At 39.7% G+C, this 25,756-nt stretch overlaps 1 protein-coding gene across 16 annotated transcripts in view; it reads left to right on the top strand.

Annotated features, from left to right (window-relative positions):
- RALGAPA1 (Ral GTPase activating protein catalytic subunit alpha 1) overlaps positions 1 to 25,756 on the top strand; it is a 231,449-nt gene that overhangs the window by 42,845 nt on the left and 162,848 nt on the right. For 12 of the 16 annotated variants that reach the window (XR_012159487.1, XM_073349047.1, XM_073349045.1 and 9 more), the window contains 5 exons: positions 6,534 to 6,682; positions 8,698 to 8,827; positions 10,796 to 11,033; positions 11,351 to 11,512; positions 18,749 to 18,889. Coding sequence is in view for 15 of the 16 variants with exons in the window: in XM_073349047.1 (XP_073205148.1) it covers positions 6,534 to 6,682; positions 8,698 to 8,827; positions 10,796 to 11,033; positions 11,351 to 11,512; positions 18,749 to 18,889 (820 nt within the window). In the remaining variant the exon portion in view is untranslated. The remainder of the gene's footprint in view (positions 1 to 6,533; positions 6,683 to 8,697; positions 8,828 to 10,795; positions 11,034 to 11,350; positions 11,513 to 18,748; positions 18,890 to 25,756) is intronic. The other 4 variants (XM_073349040.1, XM_073349051.1, XM_073349050.1 and 1 more) reach the window with 1 other exon arrangement.

The raw sequence follows: 25,756 nt of genomic DNA, 5'->3' as shown, positions 1-25,756 counted from the left end.
CAGACACCCAGTTGCCAATGGGATCCAAACCCCAAATAAATAAGTTTTATTCTGTATAAAGCTTATATAGGGTAAACAAATAAATTGTCCGCCCTCTATAACACTGATAGAGAGAGATGCACAGCTGTTTGCTTGCCCAGGTATTAATCACTTACTCTGGGTTTGTTAATAAACAAAAGGGATTTTATGAAGTATAAAAAGCAGGATTCAAGTGGTTTCAGGTAATAGCAGACAGAACAAAGTAAGTTACCAAGCAAAATAAAACACAACACGCAAGTCTAAGCCTAATATGTTTAAGAAACTGAATACAGGTAAATATCACCCTCAGAGATGTTCCAATAAGCTTCTGTCACAGACTAGACTCCTTAGCCTGGGCCCAGTCCTTTCCCCTGATACAGTCCTTGTCAGTTCCAGCTCAGGTGATAACTAGGGGATTTCTCATGATTGGCCCCCTTTGTTCTGTTCCACCCCCTTTTATATCTTTGGCACAAGGTAGGAATCCTTTGTCTCTCTCTCTGGGTTCCCACCCTTCCTTCTAAATAGAAAAGCACAAGGTTTAAGATGTATTTCAGTATCCTGTGACATGTTCCCCACATGTCCTTGAGACTTCATTACCCACTGGCTGGCACACAAGTATACAGGAAGGCTTACAAGTAAACACAGCCATTTACCACCAATTGTCCTAGTTAATGGGAGCCATCAAGATTCCAAGCTCCATTAATGGCCCACACTTTGCATAGTTACAATAAGACTTCAGAGTAATACTTCATATTTCTAGCTTCAGATACAAGAATGATATTCATACAAATAGGATGAACACACTCAGTAGATTATAAGCTTTGTAATGATACCTTAGAGACCTTTTGCATAAAGCGCATTCCAGTTACATTATATTTACACTCATAAGCATATTTCCATAAACATATGGAGTGCAACATCACATGGACATTCACAGAAATGTAGTTCACTGCCTCCAAACAGGGAATGTACACACCAGCCTGTATAGCTCGCTGAGGACTCACCTTCCAGTTTAATACACCGCACAGAGATAGTTTTGTAATAAAACAAGAATCAGTTGATTAAAAAAACAAAGGTTGAAGTGATACTGAATATGAGTAGAAGGCAAGTATGGTTACAAAGCAAACAACACTTTCTAGTGTCTAAAACTTAATTTCAGCAAGTTACAATCTTTGTGTAAACAAGTTTCTCGCTTACAGTAAAGTTTCCACCAACTCTTGCCTTCCAGGCCAAAAGGATCGGATTTAATAGACACAACAGGTGCTGTACCCTATCTACCTTTAGGTGAAGGGTAACTAAACTGTCTCTTTGCTTCCCCTTTTTAGTACTTCAAAGTCCATTGTCAATCTCAGAAAGGTCTCTTGGGGTGCAGATTCTTTCCCCCAACATGGTTGTTAAATAGCCTTCTCCCCCACTTGTTTAGCTTGATGTCTGTTTACTTTATTTGTAAATGTATTTGTTGTCCTTTTGCCTGTAACCAAACCAATCACGTAGGTAAACGCACAAGTCTGGGTTCATGCTGTGCCTCCCAAATAAGTTTTAAAATCGTATTTCCAGCACACATCTACAACTCTTTGTACACGATCTATGCATACATCACACAATTATTTTCAGAACCAGCATGTTGCAGTTCACATATGATACCTTAGATGACACCTTTGAGAGAGAGAGATAGTGACAACAGTGTGTTGGGGCAATGTGCGTCAGGCCTGATGTAAGTTACAGTATGGGGGGGGGAAGTGGGGGGGCTCTGCCAGTGGCCACTGAAGGGTTCCTGTGGTCACACCCTTCCCTCTTACAATGCTGCAGGAGGGTCGTGGCCCATGACTAAAGCATGTAAGTGCTACAGAAATACAAATAATAAAGCACAAAATGGGGAATAACTAGCTACGTGGTAGTGGTGCTGAAAAGGATTTGGGGGTTATAGTGGATCACAAATTGAAAGAATCAACAATGTGACGGAGTTTCAAAAAAAGGCTAATATTATTCTGGGATGTATTAACTGGTATGTCATATGCCAGACACGAGGTAATTTTCCCTTTCTACTCTGCATTTCTGAGGCCTCAGCTAGAATACTGCGTCCAGTTCTGGGTGCCACAGTTTAGGAAAGATGAGGATAAACTGGTGAGAGTCCAGAGGAGAGCAACAAAAATGGTAAAAGGTTTAGAAAATCTGACCTATGAGGAAAGGTTTTTTTTAAAAAAAAGTGGCATGTTTAATCTTGAGAAAACAAGATATGTTAAGGGCTGTTGTAAAGGGGGTAGTGATCAATTGTTCTGTGTCCGCTGAAGGTAGGACAAGAAGTAATGGGCTTAATCTGAAGCAAAGGAGGTTTGTGTTAGATATTAGGAAACGCTTTCCAACTATAACGGTAATTTAAGCTCTGGAATAGGCTTCCAAGGAAGGTTGTATGGAATCCATCATTGGAGGTTTTTAACAGGTTGGACAGACACCTCTCAGGAATGGCCTAGGTTTACTTGGTCCCGCTTCAGTGCAGCGGGATCGACTAGGTGCCCTCTCGAGGTCCCTTCCACTACGTTTCTGTGATGCTATCATCAAGATCTGAAGTGATAACTGCATCCAGATTGAGTTCTCTTTGACAACAACAAGGAAATTTACAACACAGTGTCAGAGATTAGCTAAACTGTGGATTGGATGAAATGCTAAGCATTGTTGGGAGAACATTAAAGCCTCTGGTATAGTAAGTCCTGAGACAAAAACAGTAGTATTGGTTCAGCACGAATAACCTGCCCTTTTTTTTGATGTGATGTACATTATTCTTGGCCCAGGCCAGGCCACTGATCAAGCCTCCTCAGTTTATCAGAGCCACCTCGACAAGTGAGTAAGATGAATATGCTTTGAGTCCAGAACAACGTATCTTACCGCATGAAGCACAGCTGGCAGAGGAGACAAACCAGAGCAATCAAGAGGCAGATATTCATGCAAGGTATTGTGCTCTCTCTACATTTACTGAATCTTATTTCTGGTGTGTGCTTGAAAATAGAAGGGGGTTTATTGAGTCAGCATTGTAAGATGCTGATGTTATAAAGACAATGATAGCTGCCAGTAAAAAAGTAAGCTTACCATTTCCCAGAGATGAACAAAGCTGCAAATGGAGCCTAGAATATCTCTGGTGCTGCTTCGTTCTCTGCCCAAAACCCCCCAAGTTAATGTGGCATAACCAGACTCCCATTCCTGCTGCCTTTGCAACCAAATTTGCTTTTTTCTATAAGCTTCTAGTTGTCAGTGTAGCTTATTATCATAAGGAGCTAAATAGCAATCGTGCCCATTTAACACAGTCTCTTATGTAAACTTATTAAAGCCAAATAGAACACCAGATTGATTTAAGGCTTTGTTTTATTGGGGACCAAAGTCCCAAGCAGTAATAAAGTAGTTGGTACATGAAGCCCAGAATTCCTCATTTGCAGGCAGGATAAGGACAATTATTTAGTACGGATATTCACCCTCTGTTCTTTCTCCTTATAATAAAGACAACATTCAAGGGCAGAAACATACAAAGCGTTAGAAATTTTGGAAAAGTATATTTATGGTGATTATTTGTTCAGTTCCTTACTATTTGCTTCTAAAAGCACTAAGCAAGAATAAACATTTCTGAAACTAATGGCGCACATTCTTTAGAATACATAGTATTTTACCAGTGACTTCCTGAGGCTGATCTTAACAGTGGGAACTCTACATTCTTTCAAGTCCAGCACACAGCAGCATTCCAGTCCTGCAACAGGAATAAATTCCTGCTGCCAAATACAACTAATCTCTGCTCTGCTTCTTCCACAGGCCAGGAAGGCACAGCTGCCATGCTGAGTCTAGAAGGTGCTGAGAGCCCCCTTCCGTTGCAGCTGCTTGCATTTCAGTGGAACAGAAAAGGAAAATTACCAGATCCCCTTCTAAAACTTGAAGAGGAAAAAGCCGGCAAAGGACTAAATATTGAGCTGCAGATACCCAAAGCAGACAAAAAAATAAAACTGCAGATATATAACCAATGACTTCATGTGTGTATAGGCCAAAAGATGCAAATCCGAAGAATCAGAAAGCCAGACTCAACTTCTGAGGCAAATATTTGAGGCCTCTATTCCCACCATGAAAAAGGAAGAGTGAGAACTTACACTGGAGTATTAATGTAGTGTCCACCAACCTCACTCTGGAATCATTCATTCTAGTAGAGGTTCCTTTAACCTCCACATTGTTCTTGTCCTACCTGTTATCCTACTCTGTACTCTTTCTTACTAACACTGTCCCCAGTGACCTGGTTGAATGCCTATTGAAATCAATGGAAGAATTCCCGTTGACTTAAATGAGCCCTGGATCAGGCCCTAAACCTATGGTTTTCCTCAGTGTAGTAACTCAGACGCTAACCAAACGTACAGTCAGTCTTACAAACTATATTATTTTCAGTTGGGGTGTGATTGTTTATTAAAAGCTGTATTTTACAACATACCATATGTTTCATGGTTTCCTAAAGAATGAGAAATAAAGACATTTATACCTGAAATGTTTTGTCTTCGAATTTGAAACAGACAAATTAGTCAAAAATTATAGTTGCTTTAAAAAAAAAAGGGGGGGGGGGGAGAGAACACTCCCATACTTAATCAGTTTGAGCATTATCCATATCCAAGAGGTAGATATTCAAAGTCAGTGCACAGATCAGTTTGTAGCCTACAGCTGTTGAGACTTGATTAGTTATTTTTCTTTTCTGTTTCCCATTTGCCGCTGTATTGGCAGAGAACACTTTTTGCATTGTTAGCTTTCCTGACATGGTCTCCTGTATATCAGTAATTGGAGGATGCTGAGATATATTAACTTTGTCTCCAAATTGTTCTGTCTGTGGGGAAAACTTCCCCATTTTTGTCATATAGTTGTTGTATAAACTACAGCATCCCAAAATGGCATTGGGACATACAATATAACATTTCAAAAGATGTCTTATCTCCCCTTCAGCCTCATAGAGGCATATTCAACTCTTTTGGAGGCAGTATTTAAAGCAATGTCTTGCTCCTGGGATAATCCAGGTATAATTTCATTACCCAGGAAGCAAAGAATAGGCAGAGTCCCAAGAATCCCTGTAGTTGCACTCTAATTTTTGGTGTGCATGATAAAAATAGTGTCCCATCTGGTACAAGCTGGAGTTCCTGAAGCTCTAAACATAATGCGCTTTAGCAGGCCAGCTAAAGTAAATACCCAGGACATCACATTTGTGATCAACGAATGCTTACAACATAGTAGATTTAGTACCCTTTCTGGTTGATTTGCTTGGTGCTTTGTCTAGTAGATGGAGAATGGGCAGTAGAGTTCCATCAGTAGATCCATTTCAGCTGGGAAGCCTATCTACAAACACTTCTTACCTTAGAGGAATGCTTACTAGCAATAAGAGGCCTCTCTAGGATTATATATATTTCATTGCTTACCCTGAATGCAATAGTCTCTCCAAGACATTTGCACACGTATGTGTTCCAGTGGTCTTTAATCTTTATTTGTGGCCAGTCTCCAAAATGTGTATAGCTATTCTCATGCTCACTGAGATTCTAGCTGTCCTATTAGGCTAAGTTGCATACAGAAAGAACAAAAGGTGTGTCTTTATCTGAAAGATTTTCACCCACTCATTTTAGATTCTCAGCGCAGTCCTGCCACCACTCGAGACTGGACCAAGTCTCAACATTGGCACTCGGCTTGGGCAAGTTTGACCAGGACCCAAGCACAGCAGACATTAATGTCAGGATGCTCATCTTGGAGCATTATCTCATACATGATGATTCAAAGATTGCAATCACCTTTCTTTGTTCTTCTAAATTGTCCCCATTGCTGTTTTGTGTGTTTGTTTTTTTTAATGCTAAGCAAGACTTGTTTGATACCTTAAATTCTGTAAGGAAATGGATAACTGTACATGGCTAACTCTGATACGTAGAGTTCATTGTGGCAGTATGGACTAGGGTGTTGGAATCTTGAGAGAGCAGCATTCTGGGAGTTTTGTATAGCTAAGTGTGAGGGCAGCCTCTTTGGTAAATATCCCAGATACCCTACTCTTAGCAAGCCGTGCTACACGCTGTGGGATAAAAATTCAAGTCCCAAAATATAGAAATTCCACAGTCATTGTCAGGCACAGCGTGTGTGTATATATAGATACACTATCGTGGTTTTATCAAATGTTACTTTGTGGTTGTAGTGTTACAGAGGACAGCAGTGGATTTATGCTGTTGGATGTTCTCCAGTTTTAACACAGCCTTGAGTAATTCTCCATATAATATATCTTTAGAAACTTGTACAAATGTTATATAGAAAACATGAAAAATTCTCTCTTCTGCTAAACTGAAACTTAAACCAATTTTATTCTTGAATTTGTCACTCATTAAAGCCGGATAAACCAGTGATGTACCTATGGAAATTTACATCACTACTTTACTTTTATTTTCTACAGTTATCTGTAGGGTTGTTTTAATCAGAGCTAAAACTGGCTAGCTTCTCAGGCTAATAATTTTAATTGCCACTTCTTTTGTTTATAGGTTTTTATAATAAACTCTTCAAATATATTCCTTCTTGAGCCTTCAAATGAAATTAAAACTCTTTTGGATGAACACACTGATATGTGTAAACGCATTCTTAATATCTACCGTCACATGGTGGTGCAAGTAACAATGGACAAGAAAACTTGGTAAAAAAGCTTATGCTTTTATCTTTAAGATTTTTAATGAACTGGACCAAATATTTTAAAAACTTTTTAATACCCAGGAAGTCCAATGGGATGGTTTCTACTAAGTGAGTCAATTTCTCTCAATTAGTCAGTCTTTTTAAGAGTGATGAGTATCCAGGTTTACTTTAAAGTATCATTTTGATGGAGTTGGGGGTATAAAGTACACATGGACCACCTCCTGCCTTCCCCCTGCAAAAAAAAACCCTTTAAATAAATCTAGATAACTCTTACAACAGGCACACGTGGACACCTCCATCCTAGCTGGAAGGGGATTGCTTAGTGGAAGGGATAGAAATAGACACCCTCAGCACTAAAAGACAGCATCAGTGATGGTCAGTGGACCTGTGAGGCAAAGATCAGCAGCTGCAATTGTCGTTTCTCCAGAGCTACTGAAAGGGTCATAGACAGGCACCTTTTCTGAGTGGCCAGTGCTGAATGTTCATTTGGGATGTGGGGAGAGGAAAGAAATAGATAAACTATATGCCTCCTGTGTGGCCACTGATGGCTTCTATTCCAAGGGCAGGACCAGTCTTACCAGCTTTTGGGAGGGTGGTGAATATCGCCATCCCCTTTCCTGACCTCAACCCTATTAAAAGCTGGGTTCTGTACTACCCATTGGGGGGAATAGTGCTTGAGAGCCAAGAGCTGGGGAAGCCAAGCTCTACTACTTTTGGAGGAGGGATGTTGGGGTTGAATGCCCATTCTACCACTTCCTGTCTGTGGGTATTTCTCCCCCCCCCTCACTTCATCCCCCCATGGTGGTACCTGTGACCACTTCAGTTTGTTTTTGTGGGGGGGAGGTGCATTGACCTGTTTTTGTTCTACTTTGTCCCACTCTGTGACCCAGGGGTACTTGTCCACCCACCTAGGAAAGCTATAGGAAGATTCTTTTCAGAGATCTGTGTTGGAGTAGGGCTAGCTTAAAGGTAGTGGGTGTATACAAGTTCAGTAATTTAATGTTTAAAGGTCTATACTGATCCCTGTCTGCAACTTATTCTGCAACTTATGCAAAAATCCATCCACGCTTTAACCAGTTTATTATTTTCTAACGAACCAGGTACATGGGGCAAAACCCAGCTCCAAAGCTGAGCCATTTCTGTAGTCAGTCAGTCTCGTCTCTTCTTTCTCTTCTCTTCTCTTTCCTCCCTTCTCCCCCCCCCCACCCCCTCGGCCGCCTTGTTCTAATGGAATAGTTGAATGCCACCATGGTCTGCTGCAGCAGAGAGCAGCAGCAAATCTTTAAATTTCCAACTTCTTTCGTCGTAATCTAAATTTCATTGTCCCTTACTGATGTCTCCTGAGTTCTTCGTAAGTAGGGCTGCCATCACTATGTATCCATATGTGGAAAAACAAAAGTAGTCAGACTTGGTTCTCTGCTATCCAGTGGAGACTTGGGAGCAAAATGGGAATTTCTAGCAAATTCCAATAGATAATTTTAAATGTAATGCCTTCACAGGCCTCATATAACTTTAAACAAACCTTCAACCAATGTTATTCAGTTGTGACTGTGAAGACATTTCTTTCTTGCCACCCCTTTAGACCTGGTAGAGTATATTTAGAAAGTTATCTTCTGTTATGACACCAGTCCCCTGCCAAATACTCTCACTTGGTGCTTTAAAAAAAAAAGTTTAGGTTAGGATCAGAAATAGTGATCTAATTAAAAATAACTTTGCTGCCATTTGGGACTCCTGAGAGCCATGCTTCCTCGAGAGAGCAGGTAGAAAGGCTTATATGACATATGAAAGGGAATCCTGCAGGGGTTCCTTGTTGTGGCAGTGGAGAGAGACAGGCAATAAGGGGCAGGAGTGATAAACTTTTTAAAAATAGACCGATGTTGGGCTGTTTCTGACCCTACTCTTTCTGTGTTTTTAAAAATATGTTTGTGTAAGCGGAGAAACATAGACAATGATCATTTATTAAGTGTCACGGCCCAAATATATACTGAAAAAGTAACTCAATTTAATATTGCTTTGCAGGGAGCAGATGTTACTTGTGCTGCTCAGGGTCACAGAATCTGTGCTGAAGATGCCATCCCAGGCTTTCCTGCAGTATCAAGGAAGAAAGAACTCCACTTTAGCAGGAAGGCTTGCAGGACCTCTTTTTCAGGCAATTAAATATAATTTTAATATGAGTTTAACTTTGGCTATGAGGCTGGTTGCAACAAAAGCAGTTGACTTGTTTGTCATCTGCAGTGGTATTGTAGCTGTGTAGGTCAGAGTATTGGGGACAAGGTAGGTGATGTAGTATCTTTTGTTGGACCAGCTTCTGTTGGTGAGAGAGACAAGCATTTGAGCTTACATAGCTTCAGGACAGAAGAAGATCTCTGAGAGTTCAAAAGCTTGTCTCTCTCACCAACAGAAGTTGGTCTAATAAAAGATATTACATCACCCACTTTGTTTCTCTTTCATCTGTGAGACTAGAATTTTTAATATTAAGCATATTGCCTAAATATTGAGACCACTACATGTTAAAGGGCTAGTTGCATCTAATAGTAGCATTATTCTGTATAACAACATGCTGACAACTCTTTGTTTAAGTTGGGGATAATTATTTTTGTCAAGGTCCAGCTCCCCTCCCCTAACCCCCTGGTTTCCTGCCGGCTCTATGCCCACCCTGCCCAGAGAGTAAGGTGATCTTATTTTCCTTTACTGAAAACAGGATGCACAAGGCTGGCATTGCTCCTCCTCCCCCTCCCCTCCCCCCAACCATTCCTCTGTGCCTCCAATGGAGCCAATTAGCAGAAATGGGCCGGGAGGGTGGGGGGAGAGGAATGGGTGTGGGCTGGGATCTGGGCAGCAAAACAAGGTGTGAATGTGTGAGAGTACTTTTGAGCTTGGACTGAGGAGGTGAAGCTGTTGGACTCTAATCAGCTAGAGGTACGATGCCCCTCTGGGGGCTGGGACAGTAGAGGGGCAGGAAGGAGGCTCTGGGTAGTGGGAGGGACCAATGAGACTCCAGATAGCAGCCCTGGGGAGATGGTAGGAGGCCGGGATGTGGTAGAAGCAGGTGATTGGAGGCGGACAGTGGAGGGAAAGAGGCTACTTGGGGCTCCGGGGACTGGCCCCGAAGGACAAGCGGTGGGGAGGGCCAGGTTGGGGGCTCGGGGATGGGGACGTGAGGCTGGGGTTGGGACATGGGACTCTGCTGTTCAGCCAGCTTAAACCCTTAAACCAAATGCCTCAGACCTCCTGAGCCCCCCACTAATTTACATATGCTTTCCCAGAGTTCCACTGATGCTGTGGGCACTCGGGTTAAGTTAGAAGCCCATTTTGGGGACAACATGGCAAGAAAACAAGGAATACAGGCTTAAGAAAGGAGTTTCTGAACTGTAATCATGTTACTGTTAAAGCATTTGAGAGTTACAGATCTTTGGGAAAATACCCTCTAGTCTGATCTCATCCCTTCTGTGCATCCAAAGATTGCCAGTATTTCCAGCAGGGCAAAGTCCCTCATGGCTTCTTTCCTGCATATCCTGTTTTTCATGTGGCAATGGTAAGGCCCCTCCTGCTTTAGAGAAACACCCTTCTTAAGTAGTCTTTCTCCTTTTGCCATGTGCTTAGCTGGAAAACTGCAGTCCCACCTTTTCCCCTTGTAGGGAGTGCCCTTCCTGTGCAAAAAATATTGTTTCATGGGAAAGGGCTAGTAGTAGGCATTCAAAGTAGATAGCCCCAAGTTGGTCTTTTGACTGCTTCTCCGGGGTCTGGAGAATCTCCAGCTGCTTTTTAAAAAAAAAAAAAAGAAAAGAAACGAAGTGCATGGGATGTAATCCAGACTAAACTATGTTAAGATCTGAAGAAATCTTTTATCAAACCAATTTGTTTCCACAGGTAAATGACCAAACATACCACACAACTATGAGTGAAAACAAAAACATTAAGGCTTAATCATCACATGAAAATTCATGTAAGATTTGTGTGAGGTAGAGATGGTGGGGGTATATGTGTGTGTGCGTTGTGGACGCTATATGGATATTTCTGTTTTTGTTTTAGACAGTAAAATCTGATGCTCGAATACTCTTCTGTTGGCTTATGTTAACAAGCCAACTATTGTCACTTAAATTACTTATTCTTTTAGACTCTTATAGTAGCCTGGATCAAAGCAAATCTAAACGTGTACATCTCTCGAGAGCTTTGGGATGATTTGCTGTCTGTAATGTCATCACTGACATATTGGGAAGAGCTGGCCACTGAGTGGTCACTGACTATGGAGACACTAACAAAAGTATTAGCTAGAAACCTGTACAGCCTGGACCTCAATGACTTACCACTGGATAAATTAAGTGAGCAGAAACAGAAAAAGCACAAAGGCAAAGGTAAGACATCCTGCATTATATAATTTAATTATATAGGTCAAGCTGAGAAGGTGAGGCATTGAGTCCTGGAGGAGATGAGGGGAAAGAGGGAGGTGGGCCCTAGTGTATGTCTAATTAGCTGTGTCTGTCAACTCAAAAGGGAAGGAGGAGGATCTGGGGAATTACAGGCCAGTCAGCCTCACCTCAGTCCCTGGTTTTTGACTTTGTACATTTGAAGCTAAGTGGAAAATATTCGAAAAGGTGACCACTGCAAACGTTTAATATATGAACATTTCAGGTGACTAAGTGAATAGATTCAAAATTTATATTTTTTGCAGGAGTTGGGCATGAGTTCCAAAAATCATCTGTCGATAAGTCCTTTTCTAGAGGTTGGAGCCGTGATCAGCCTGGACAGGCACCAATGAGACAGCGCAGTGCTACGACGACTGGATCTCCAGGGACAGAAAAGGCAAGAAGCATAGTACGGCAGAAAACAGTTGGTATGTATCTGTACAAACTATGAGATGTGATGGGGGGGTGGGAGGGGGATTCATAACTGAACATTTTTGTATCTACATAGTGAACTTTCCCACACAGGTTTCGTGTGTGGTAATTAGTAATGTATGTAAATATATATTATGCAATCTTATGTGGTGGTTTTTGGGGTAAGTGAATAGCATTTCATAACTTATACATAGATTTTTAACAAATACAGATCATGCAAATGGTGTATTCATGCTTAATGTTTTACCCAATTGCTTAGGCACAGTTTAGCTGTACTAAAAAGTTTTGTTGCTGTTGTTTTATGTGTTAGAAAGAGGTGATGACAAGAGTAGGCATGTCAAGAATAATATGCATAGGTGATTAGTATGAGGCTCTCTAAGTAATGCTATTTGGATACATTTTGTGCAAAATATGCAATGGATTTCCAAAGTAGAGCAATGAGGCATGTAAAGTGTGTGAATCAGCTAGAAGTATTTTGAAGTGTTTTGTCTTCTTGGACATATCCTAAAACCTCTGGTAACTATAAATAGGCACAAACATGTGCAACGCTAACTTCCTGCAGTGATCAATGCCACTACTGTATTCCTTGAAGACATTTTTTTTTCCTGTTTTAAAAATGAGTCATGCTAGACAGTGTTTTAGATGGATTACTTAATGGAGGTCTCATTCATGTTTGTATGTCTTGGACTAAAAACTTACTTATTATGGGTTATCTCCTAAAGTGATCTCTGTTTTTCTCCATTGCTTGAAGGAAAATTGCAGTTGTTTAAATTCAAAAGAGAAATTGTTTTTTTTTTAGAAATGTCTGTTGCTGTTTCAATATCTCCATAATGGTAAATGATGTTAGCCTCATTCAGTGAGAGAAGAAATTTTACTGATACTGCCTAACAGCTGGTATGTTTTAACACATTTTGAGACACAGGGAATGCATGTCAGCAGTTGAATATATAATTGACGTAGACTTTCAGAAAGTATTTCTCACCTTCCAGAATTTCTGGAAAGCTCACGAAAGCTTATGCTCAAATAAATTGGTTAGTCTCTACGGTGCCACAAGTACTCCTTTTCTTTTTACAACACTATTAGTTTCTGCTATTTATTATTAGTGGGGTCTGTTCTGGGTCCAGTGCAATTCAGTGTTTTCATTAATGAAGACTTTGATAATGGAGTGAAGCAAATGCTTATAAAATTTGTGGATGATACCAAGCTGGAAGGGTCTGCTAGCACTTTGGAGGACAGGATGAGAATTCAAAATGACTTCGACAAATTAGAGAGTTGGTCTGAAATCAACGAGATGAAATTCAATAAAGGCAAGTGCAAAGTACTACACTTGTGCATTTAATATTTTTCTTCCTAACTACAAAATGGGGAATGACAGTATGTACTCCTGAAAAGGATCCAGGAGTTATAGTGGATTGCAAATTGCATATGAATCAACAATGTGATGCAGTTGTAAAAAAGGTTAACGTTCTGGGGTGTATTAATAGGAGTGTTGTATTTAAAATGCAGGAGATAGTTGTCCCTTTTTGCTTGGCACTGATGAATCTTCACCTGGAATACTGTGTCCAGTTTTGGGTGTCACGCTTTTTAAGGAAGATGTGGATAAATTGGAGAAAAAAAGTTTAGAAAATGTGACCTATGAGGAAAGCTTAAAAAAATTGGACTAGTTTAATCTTGAGAAAAGAAATCTGAGGGGGACCTGATAAGTCTTCAGATATGTTAAGGGCTGTTACAAAGAGGACAGTGATCAGTTTTTCTCATGTCCAGTGAAGGTAGGATAAGAAGTAATGTTCTTAATTTGCAGCAAAGGAGATTTAGGTTAGATATTAGGAAAGACTTTCTAACTAAAAGTGTAGTTGAGCACTGGAGTAGGAATCCCTGTTAGAGGTTTTTAAGAGCATCTTAAACACCTGCCAGAGATGGTTAGCATATACTTGGTCCTACCTTAGCACCAGGACTGGACTAGATGACCTCTCAACATTTCTATGATTCTCTGATTATTTATTTAATGGTAGCACCTAAAGCCTCCATCAGGGCTGGGAATCCATTGTGCAAATGTGTGGGAAGACACAATCTCTGCCACAAAAAGCTTAAATACAACTTCAAATGTCTGCCTTTCTCATGCATTCAAACGCTAATATGCATTTCCTATCTCTCATGCTGATAAGTTGACCACTTCTAGTTTGACTAAGTATTCTTCCTTATGGTTCAGATTTTTAAAATGTAATTATTGTCTCTCTCTCTAGTTCATTTGTGATTATCCTTGTATGAGAGTTTTCTGTTAACCTTAAGTGCCTTAACAAGGTGATTCCAAATTAAAGATCCTGTTACATTTCTGCTGTCTCTAATTATTAACATTTCAAAAGGTAGATGTTGTATGGTTTCATTCCTAAATCACTGAAACTTATCCAGGTTAAGCTATATATTGACCTAATCAGTAACAAATGAATCTGATTTTAGTCTCATTGTAACATATCATCTGTTTGTTTTTTCTCTCCCAAACAATCCTTTTGCATGAAGGAATCTTAACAGGACACTTTTTTTATTAATGTAACCGTTTTAAAAAAAAATCATAAATCTCCATGCTTACATGGGAATATATTTTCTGTGCACAAGTTTCCTAGCATTAATATTACAGTTATAAGGTGGAAACACCAAAAATAGGTGCCAGAGCCAGCCCTCCAAATTCCTATGTTTTAAAAAAAATTATGAAGTGATAAATGGTCTATTTGTGATCTACAGTAACATACTCCAATATCCTTTTGGCTACTAAATTTTTCTCATATATTTACAATTGTTTGGAATAAGTAATCAGATAATTTAAAAAATTTTACTCCGATATTAGCTAAATTTTTCTGCAAACTATTCACATCTTTATCAAACTATTACTGTTCTACTTGACATACAATAAATTAAGTAAAATGTGTAATGAGTTTCCTTCTTCAGTTTTTAAATACAGAGAGTTAATGATTTTTAGTAGCCAGAGTTCACTTTAAAGACTTCTGCGGCTGGTGGTGATGTGTAGCATTAGCAATAAATTGGTTTGAGAACGTCAAGGTTCCCCTTCCCACTCTAAATATGTAAGGCTGGCTCTGGTGAGTTAATTGAACCCTGCCATATTTTAATCCTGTGCTTTATTTTCTTCTCCCTCATAAGCATAGTTCTCATCAGGTGAGGAGAGGGAGACCAAGATCTTAACCAATTGCTAATATCGTAAAGCACTAGGAAGGCATTGCTTGGTTTCTTATTTGAAATAAACAGAACATAAATTGATTATGACCATGGTTGTAATTGTAAGACCTTGGTGTCCAGGGGTAGAATATATATTCTCCTACACAATATTTGGCTATCAGATCCTCTTTAAATTCTATATTGACCCTGCAAACAGACCTGAATTTAGGTTTGGAATGGAGTCAGTCCTTAGACGTGATGTTTGGTCTTTGATATACAGTAGATTTCCTTTGATTGTTGGTAATATACTCCTTATATGTTTGAGTAGGGGAAGTATATGTCGAATATTTTTATGGTAAGAAAAAGATGGGGTTATTTTTCTATCTGTATGTTTTGTGTACGTCTGTGTCACCTCTGTTTTGAGCCATCCTCATGCCAGCACCCATTAGTTGCACACCAAATTTTTGTGTATGTTTGACTCGAGTAAAATTCACAGCTTCTCTGATAAGCAGTGTGTACATTTATTAGCCTGATCTTATGTAAAGTATTTTTTCAAAAAGGGCCTTTTAACTTTGTATGCATATGGGTTGAAAAATCTTTGTTGGGCTAGAGTCCAGGATTCGTAGCCTAAGCAGCAGATTCTAATCCTAGAGGTATATCATAACATGAAAAATCCACTAATCACTACACATGTCTGCAAGAACAATAGTGAATGATGTGAGATATTTACTGATGCATATCTTAGGTGAGAATGTGGCCCCAAATAGTCAACAGGTCAGGGTAAAATAGGCATACAATGAAAGCAGCAAGTATGGCATATCTATCTGCCTCCTCTACTCCCTCCCCCCACCCCCAAATCATGATATGGAAGGAGAATAAATATTTTTAATTTTATTATTACTCTATTTAGACAGAGAAAAAAATCAAGACTTTTCCTTGTGAACTTTCAGAATTATCTGGTACAATTTATTGTAAAAAAAAATATTGCTATACAACCTTCACTCATTTTGAAAACCTCAAATCCTGGTAATAAGACTCCCCTTACTTGACTATTGATAGTAATATAGCGCATCTTATTTAAACTAAAATAATTTAAAAATTTTGAGCTAGACTGGCTAATGTATTTCACAGCACCTCATAGGCAGTTGTCTTAATATTGATTTGCATTTTTATCTTGGAAAGGCAGTTTACATTTCCATCATCTCAATTGCAAATGGGCTGGAATGTTCAGAAGGCTGTGAAACACTATTCCAGGGCACTGAGTTGAGGAGACAAGCTCCTGATTACAAGGAACACTTCATTTTAAGATTTGTGTTAGGTCTAGTATCTTATAATAAAAGTTAGGTACATGCTCTGTAGTTTAAAAAATCTTCTAATATCCATGTTCATTTGATTTATTTTAAGATACACAATAATGCATGCTGTGCATCTAATAATAGAATATGGCCTATATTTTAATACTGTAGATTCTGAAAATAAAGGAAGCTGGAGCCGTGCACTTACGGTTACTTGTAGACTTTGCGGCAAAGCTACTTCTAGTCAGTTTCTCTTTCATAAGCAGAGGGCTTGTCTATACAGTACTGAGTTTGTGTGAATTGACCCCGCGCTAGCTTGCTATACACTGTCTGTCTTTATGGACCCTGATGATATGCACTAACAGTTCCCTAGTGCATTTTGATCTATCAAGGACTTTGAAACAGGACTAGATCAAAGTACACAAATGAACTGACACTAACAGACACTTAGGGCTTGTCTACACTGTCACTTTACAGCACTGCAGCTTTTTCACTCAGGGGTGTGAACACCCTCACCCACCAAGCACAGCAAGTTTTAGCACTGTAAAGCACCAGTGTAGATAGTCCACGCCCCTTGTGGTTTTTGTTTAATGTTTAGCACTTTAACGTTGCCAGTGTAGACTAGCCCTTAGTGTGTAGTGGGCTAATGCAGAGGAGATTCATACCCCAACTTGCCTCCAGTTAAATGTTTGTATAGAGAAGCCCTATGTTTAATAAGAAGCTGTTTTGATTTAAAAGATGTCTTACCAGACTCTCTTCAAAGTGCTTTTAGAACTGTATAATTTGTATACTCCACTTGTTCCATGTGTTTCCTGCTCCACATACATTGACTCACCATTTTTTTCTGCATGTTGCTATGTTAGAGGCATCCCTTTAATTGGAGTGATAAGTGTGATGTGACTAATTCCAACTTGTACCACTTCCATGTACTTCTGATTCCCATGCAGAATCGGATTCCCATATTTTATTTCAAGATGTTTTGAAGATACATGCAACTGAGTAACAAGTCTATAGATATTGTATTTACTAATCAAGCTTTGCTTTTTTTAAAAAAAGCACTGAAATTCCCATGGAAAAAAATGTCAGTGTATAGTGGTTTTTGAAATCATTTAATTAAGATTTCCATCATGAAAATGCGAAGGAGAAAACTACTGGAAGATCATGAATTGTATCTTTATAAGCTTTAGTTATACTGCCAGAAATAAATTGTAGTATATGTTCTTGCTGATATACTGCAAAATGGAAACAAACCAATATTATCCAAGGAACTGTTAAAAGATTATTGGGAATATGGCAAATATAATTCCTATCTTGCAACCCTTATATAAATAATCCCACCAATCAGGATGGATTGACTTAAATCAAAGTGATTTAATTGACTAATTCAGAATCAACCAGCAGGAATCCTTATATAAATAATCTGTTTTTAATCTTGTTTTGCATTTGTAGTTTTAATTATTTTCCTAAAGAGTGGTTGATTCTTGTTGCCTGGTATCCAATAAAACTTGTTGATTAGTGACTAAAACATGCAGCTTTTACACTAAATTTGATACCTTTTGATAACCAGGAGGAAACACTACATCTATATCTATTTATTTAAGACTAACCCATTTATTGAGGTTCTTAATTTTTGCATTTTTTAAAATTGTTAGAAAATCTTGAATGGCACATTTCTGATTTATTAGATTAACTTTTACTTGTGATTTGTGTCAAGCTGCATTTGGATGGAAACTAGAATTTAAAATAAGAATACACAAACTGCAATTCAAAATTGTTTATTAATTAACTAAAATCAAACTAAATGAGCTGGAAATAAGCTTGCTTTTCCATTCCATCAAACTCATTTTTCATTTAAAACTAATTTATTAGACAAAGGAAGTATTTTATCTGTAGTTAGCAAACTGAACTGGTTGTTTCTGGTCACTATGTCCTTCAAGATTTTAGAACTAGTAGATCTCCTTTCACACACCTCATTTTTATTCATAAATTGGAAGTGGAAAACAATCTTTTCAGCCTTTTCAGCTCTCAGTTGGTTTCTCAACTTTGAACCTGTCATTGAACTGAGCTAGTCGAATAAACTGAAGAAAGAAAATATTCATATCTGGGAAGATTTATCAAATATCCATTTATGTTCAGAACTTACTACTGAAATTTTCTCTACAAATAAGAAATTGTTAATGAACTTTAACTAGATTTTTGTGAACTATTTATTAGTAGTTTTTATTAGTATTGTGTGTAAACTGTGAATCTCTGACAAATTAATTTTCTTTTAGTATTTTAAACCCATTGGAAATTCTTGAATTGAAAATTGTTGGTTTATTTCAAAATTAGGATACTCTTGTTCAACACTAAAGCTAGTCTAGAAAAATATAACTAAGAGTGTAAATTACTTTTTAGATTAAAATTGCACAAATTCTGATTGGTTTTGGAATGGTGTTGAACTTGCTGATTTTTCAACCCCTGATGCAGTGGAAAATAATGCTATTTAATTAGTTTATCAGTTTGGGATGGAAAATCATTGTAACTGTTAGACTAAAGGCATTATTGCTGCTTTACATAAAAAGTTTAAAACTCAAAATGTCTTATGTGTCCACTGATTTTTTTTTTCTTACAGCTCTGCCAATATCTGCCGTGCTGAAATGTTTTAATTTGTAAAGTTTTCTTCCTTTCTTTGTTTTCTCTGTTGCTGCTTTTTCTGTGACACAAGCCTTTCATTATAGTCACTCTTCTTTTTTTCCTTCCCCACTTCTTTCTTTTCCTTTTTTGAAGCCATGAGAAGCCGATCCATTGGTGAATGTGCTCTGCCATCGGCCTATATACGCAGTGCTAAAAGTGCTCCTGTTCTGATCCATACTTCCAAACCCTTCTTGCCTGATATTGTTCTCACTCCCCTTTCTGATGAGCTTTCAGGTAGTGCCACCTCTGCTAATTTCTGCACCCCCTTTATCACTTTTTTAATTCTTCTGCTTTCAAATTCTGCTAAATCAATAAATTCTTCAAAGTAAAATATGGGGCAGGGGGAGGAGAAGGGAAGAGATTAAGAATAAACATTTTGAGTTATGTGAAATATCATGCTATATTTGCAACCCATTCTGGAGCTGTTAGAAGTTAGTGCTGTGCCAATTTTTATTATTAATGTGAAAATAATGGAACTTTTCTGCTTTTTCAGTTTACTCAATAAGGGTAATTTAACATCCATAGGCTGGGGGATAGAATTGCTCTAAAGCTTTATTTGTGGTGGAGGGGGAAGGAGAAGAAAAAGAACAGATTGTTTGTTTGATTGGCTTGCCATAGGCAGTCTTTCAGCATAAGAGTTTTTGAGCATGCTGTCCACAGACATTGTGTTGTCAACATTATGGCAACTGTAATAGAAAAGTAATTTGTGATTGAATATCTATAAAGAGATTATCTTCAGAAAAGCCATGTAGCATGGCAAAATATATTCTACAATATGCCTTCCTCCTTTAAAATATATAAAAAGTGGAAAATACAGTTGGAAATCCCCAAACAGTTTGTTTGTTTGTTTGTTTGTTTTAAAGAGGATAATGTTTTCTGTACAGAGCTGAAGTTTTATGAAAACATGGTTGGTGCTGCAGGATGGTTGGCTGGAAGTTTGACAATAGCTTCTTCTGGAGTATTTAGTTTGTCAACAAATAAGTAAAATTTAGAATTAGCACAAACACATTTTAAAAGTAACTAGCCGGTTGTGCTAGATGTGTCGGGTTTTTTCCTGCTGTTTTGTAAGTACCTTCATTAAGCTGTTAGTTTCTTTTCTGCTAACATACCTCCTTATTATCCCCTGCCTAACAAGGTCTTCATGAAGCAACCTGACAACTTGTTACCTTTCCTCTAAAATGTGCATTCCTGGCTAACCCTATCAGCATTCCAAGGTATTCTACTCTGGGAAGCAGGTTGGACTAGAACAAATGGGTTTCAACCTGTTTTTTTTTTTTGTTTTTTTTTAAATCCACAACCCACCGTATCCTGCAATCTTTTATGTGTAAAGAATGGTTGGATTTGGGTCTCTGAATAATTTGGGGGAAGGGGGTTTTAGGGGGGCAATATGGTATAGTCGATAGAGAACTGGACTGGGATTGAGGCTTCCTGTCTCGGCCATTAGTCTGCTAGGTGACCATGAGCAAGTCAGTTTGCCTCACTGTGCCTCAGTTTCTGCATCTGTAACATTCTTTGTAAAGTGCTTTGAGATGTGTGGGTGAAAATAGATTAAAAACTAGATGGTGCCAGTGTACTCCCATTTATAAGAATAGCTGATAAAAGAATCAAGCGCCATATAGTGATCAAAACCACGGGGACAAAATAATTCCCTTTACTAACCTATACTCTGCTTGTAAGAATCAACCGCTTATAAAAATCAAATCTTTTGGGACAGATATGATTCTTACAAAAGGAAAGCATTATTTTTTTATTTTATTTTATTATTTATTCAGTCAGTTGTAGATCTAAAAAAAGTGGGGTTAGAGAATTTAAGGTTTCTAGGACAGGAAGAAAGTTAATGGTGGGGCCTTGTGCCCACTGGTGTTTTCCCTGGTGTTCCCTCATAGCCCAACTGTGGTGTTTTACCCTAGTGTTTGAAAATAATGCATTGAGGTTTTTGTGCAGAATTTAAATGTAATATTTTTTGTTATAGACTCAATGTTGCTTGCTAATACCACGCTATTCTAAAATCTGTTTCATGAAAGATTGGGCTAATCTAAAAGAGCTTCTAAATACGCCAGCGGGTAGAATGGAATTAGGAAGATTAATTAGCACTATAAAACATCTAGTAGCCTTATTCTGATGTATATTGATCTTTTAATCTGTAAATCTTGATTAAATATTCTCCTTGGTAAAGAATAAAATGCATTCAGTACAGCATCAGTATACTGGTAGATGAAGCACCAAACACTGTATGCACGCATACATATGTAATAAAGAGCAGTGGAAGTGACTAAGATATAGTGATAAAGATCCTTGAGTGCCTATACATCTTAAAATCAAACAAACACTTTTGACTTCAAAACAATTGATACTTTTTCCTATATCATCCTCCTCTCCCACAAAAATAACTGAGGCTCTAAAGCAGAGGTGGGCAAACTATGGCCTGCAGGCCACATCCGGCCCTCGGGACCGTCCTGCCTTGCCCTTGAGCCCCCAACCATGGAGGCTGGTCTCCGGCCTCTCCCATGCAGTCCCCCCGCCTGCGCAGCTTCAGCTCTCTGTATCGCCCGCACTCTGGGTGGTGGGGCTGCGAGCTCCTGCCAGACAGTGCAGCTGCAAGAGCCGCCGGCCTGCCCCGCTGCACTAGACTGTGTGGTAGCGTGGCTGGCTCTGGCCGGGCAGTGCGACAGCCAGTCCTGGTGCTCTAAGGGGTATGGTAAGGAGGCAGGGAGCAGGGGCGTTGGATAAGGGACAAGGGGTCCTGGGGGGTGGTTAGGGACGGGGGGTCCTGGGAGGGGGCGGTCAGGGCACAAGGAACGGAGGAGGGGGGTTGGATGCTTCGGGAGTTCCGAGGGGCAATCAGGGTCGGGAAGTGGGAGGGTGTGGATAGGGGGCGGGGGCAGAGACCAGGCTGTTTGGGGAGGCACAGCCTTCCCTACCCAGCCCTCCATACAGTTTCGGAACCCCGATGTGGCCCTCAGGCCAAAAAGTTTGCCCACCCCTGCTCTAAAGTGACTAACATGGGCTTGGAATACCTTGGGTTTTGTTGTTGTTTTAATTAAATGAACAGAAATCACTGCAGATCAGCCTTAGTATTTAAAAAGGGAAACGGAAGGCTTTTACCTCCCTCTCCCTGATAGTACATCTTGAATTGCGCTGAGAAAAAATTACACCTTCCGGATTCTGTTTTGTGGTGTATAGCGTTTGAGAGGTCATTTAAAAAAGAAAGGAAAAAATATGCTGAATGCTATTCCCCATAATGGAAGGACCCACTCAAAAGTTATTAGCTGCTATCAGAGAATGAAGGCTGCTAATTTGCCTCCTACGCATTCTTAGGAGTTATGAATTTGAAAACTGATTACTGAATTCCTTTAATGGTGCTCAGAACTGGAGACTGGATTTTCTAAAAATATTACTTTGAAAGATCTTTTTTCTGCAGTGGGCCTCTTGCTTTAAAAGGACATTTCCTTTGGTATGAAAGTAATAAGTGCAATTATAATTATGTTGAAATCATCTAATATTTAAGATAAGCAAGCATTTTTCTACTTTTTTTTCCGAATGCACCCAGCGAGTAAGTATTCAGTATACTTTGTACTCCATAAAATTAGTTCATTTGACGCTATTGAGAGTCAATCGTGCTTCTGGCAGTAAGCCCTCTGTTAGAGCCAGCATTGCCCATAACAGCCTGAGAGGGAAGCTGCGATCCAGTGAGTTAAGGCTCCATACTTTCAGCAGCTTTCTTTCCACTTGTTTGGAGGTAGTTGGAGCAGTTTTATGGAGACTGCATTAGTTGCAGTGCTGCTATCTGTGATGCAGATAGCTGGTACATGGGCATAAGGGGGCACAATGTGCCCCCTCGTATCCTTACACCGTCTTCATGTAGTGCAGGTCACCATTTGACCTGAGTTAGTTCATTGAAAGATAATCCTCCTGGATTTATGCCTTTTCTGTTGTGTGCTCTAGCTGCTATGAGGATACCTGCTCCTATCTCCTAGCATGAAGTGGGGAGCAAGAGAAATTAATGTCTATCAGAAAAATATGAAAAATGTAGTTCCTACTACAACACTCTTATAATGAAAAGATGGACACCCCTTTATAGTGGCCATGAGCTGCAGCTTTATTAAATCACATTTCTGCTTGCTTGATATAATATGATGAATGGTGGAGAATTCTTGATGCTCATTCTGTCTTTCAGTTTTACAAGCATCCATGTTCTTAAGGGTTATTCTGTTGGGCCCTAAGGTTCCGTGTTGTCAGGCTCTAGCCTTGCATTCAGGAACATCAGGCAGTGAGATGGTGGCATGTTTGGTGGATACCAGAGGGTTCTGTCTAATCACCTGGCAGATCAATTTTCTCCAAGAACCAAGTAAAATTCTAGATTCTGATAATATTTGAATGTTTGTGGCAATTTATATGTCCAACACAGTGTTTCTAGTGATCAAGGGCAGAGAACTGGTAACCTGAATGGGCACCACATTTAAAATCTGGCATGAAAGCTCTAAATCTCTTTACCTGATAGGATAAGGAAGCAGCAACTTGGCCTGCTCTTGAGAGGATGTTAAACTTTAATGTTGCAGCATAGATGCCCAGGCCAATACCATTAACCTTCTGCGTTCTGTCAGTTTAGGCTGTTGACTACAGCCAGTCCATGTAGAAGAGCATCTTAGCATCCCTGAACAGTTCTCCCACTGGGGTTGCTAATTCTTTAATACTTTTGGAAAGAATCTTATAGAGGCTGTATTTATAGTGATTCACTCTTCATACAACCTTAATTTTTGTAAGGTCTTACAGGAAACACGTATATTAGCAGGTCTATGTTATGGTAAGTAATAGCAATGAATAGAGGCCAAAATTTAAAGATAATCTGAGTGAACAGGGATTTCACATCCCATTACACTTTTTTCTTTTAGTATTCTTTTCACATGTGCTTGTTCCGAATCCTTAGCATGTTCATAAGACTGAATACATTTCAGAATGCACAGCTAGATAAGCTAGAAAAATACTGCTTTCATGACTGCCCCTTTGTGCAGGGTAGATGGTGAATAAATTTTCCCAAAGGTAAGATCGCCTATTTTTGTATTAAATGGGACTGGCAGGGACTCAAAACCTTTCCTAAGAACCTCACTTGTTCTAATTTCTACCATGTGAGGGTGGTCTGATGCAGGCTTCAATTTATTGGCATAAAATATCGTCATAGGCCTTGGTATAGGTTTCTAACGGTGTGGGAGAAAACTTCCCAATGGTGTAACCAGAGCCAATTGAACTGGATTGGAAAGTATAGCTATACATAAACCTATGTTGAAAGCTCATTGTCTGCCTTCACTACCTGGCCACTGCTTCTCTCTGTCCCTGAGTTCCATACCATGTGCATTCTCCCATGCCTCTAAAACTGCCAACCCAGGTGCATGTGGCAAATGCCATATACTGCTAGTATGAAGAGTATCTGACTAGATTAGGCAACTACAATATCTACTGAGAGAGCCTTATAATGCTAAATTCTGTAGGAGGGGAGTTGCAGATGACTAAAGCCACAAGCGATCCCACTTCTGCAGCTGAGTGGACACTGGAGCCAGTAGCCATACCAAACATCTGGTCAGTCTATCCACCCCTCGGCATTGGCTCTGATTCTGACCCCAGAGCCGGGGGACCTAGCTTACATTATCAGCAGTGAGCTGGAAAGCTTATTTCTGCTAAGGAACAGTTTCTCCCTGTTTTGTTACCTTTGGCTCCCAACCAAAGAAGGACCCCTCTGTTATGGTTTGTGTGCTCAGATGGCAGTTTTTATACCTCTTCACAGGCTTCAGTCAGCTGGTTCGAGTCCCTCATCATCTCATACCAATAATGTTGTCTCTGCTTCTTCCTTGTTCTTTCACCTCACCTTCAAATGTCTTCCAAATTGGGGGTGGAGTGTTCTTTGAGCAATGGTTCCTATTTGTACTGTGGGGTGCACATGCATTCAATGCATCTGAGACCAGAAAATTTTTTATAGCAATGGCTGTTGTTCCGCATCTGCACAGTCATCTTCCTGGTGCTTCAGACCAAGGGTATAAATGGCAGCATGGACCGATCACCTCTCCAGTTCCTTTCTACTGCCCATAGTGTGAAACAGAATGCTCCAGGGTCCAGCACTTGCTTCCTTCAGTGATTTTATCTGTAAATATTTATTAGTTTCCTTAGGGTAATAGCTTATACAGTGTTGCTAAATTTGGCGATATTCCCCCCCGGAATCCTGGGCTTTAAGAACTACATCTTTTGTCGCTGATCCTTCCCAGTTCAGTGACAACCACGACCAGTCTACTCCATTGGAGAAGCTCATGTTTACTCCAAGAGTTCAATTTGCCAATCCTTTCCTCCAAGAACCTGCAAGGTACATGAGTACCTACCGACTGAAGAGAGTCCTAATGGACCAGACCCAGAAGAACCCCTTGGGGTGGGGACAATGCTCCGCCAGGCTCTGTAGACTACACTACAGCTACCAAGAAAGGTGGGAATAAGTCCTCCGCAGCCTCTTAAGCAGAAACATGAGGGAAGATCCTATCATAAGAAGAGAGATAAATCTCCATTTGAGCTCTCTCCTAAGAAGGAAAGCCCTTTTTATAAGTCCTTGGGGATGGTACCACAGCACTTTCAGAGCATAGCACTAAAACCCTGGCTCTGAAAAGCAAGACTGCTTTGAAACTGGCACCATCGGCTACCCCGCTACTGTCCAAGGCACTGTTGAAAGAAGACTATTGGCCACAGCCAGCACAGATGGTACCAGGATTTTTGACTTAGGAGTCCTCGTTGCCAAGAGCTCTCACTAAGCTGACTCTGATGGTGCAGGTGGAGAGGAGCGCTCATTTCCCCCCTCATTGAGAGAAAAATACAGTGCTCAGCAAGACATCCTCATCGTGCAGGATTCTAAGTTTTGCCCATTCTTTCAGGCCCTACCATCTCTAGAGATATTCTGACTTGATCTGTCCAGGAGTGGCACAATGGGGGGAAGTCCTTCCACTAGACCTTCTACTAATCAAGGTGTGGCTAAACCAACAGTATTGTCAGTGTATGCAGAGATTTGGTCTCTGGTACACTTTACAAGAAGAGATACTATGAAGCATACAGTACCATCAGCACCGCTCA

This window comes from Lepidochelys kempii, chromosome 6, assembly GCF_965140265.1.
Source record: "Lepidochelys kempii isolate rLepKem1 chromosome 6, rLepKem1.hap2, whole genome shotgun sequence".
Taxonomy (NCBI): domain Eukaryota; kingdom Metazoa; phylum Chordata; order Testudines; family Cheloniidae; genus Lepidochelys; species Lepidochelys kempii.
Note: the sequence above shows the minus strand (reverse complement) of the source record. Positions and strands in the feature narration are given on the sequence as shown.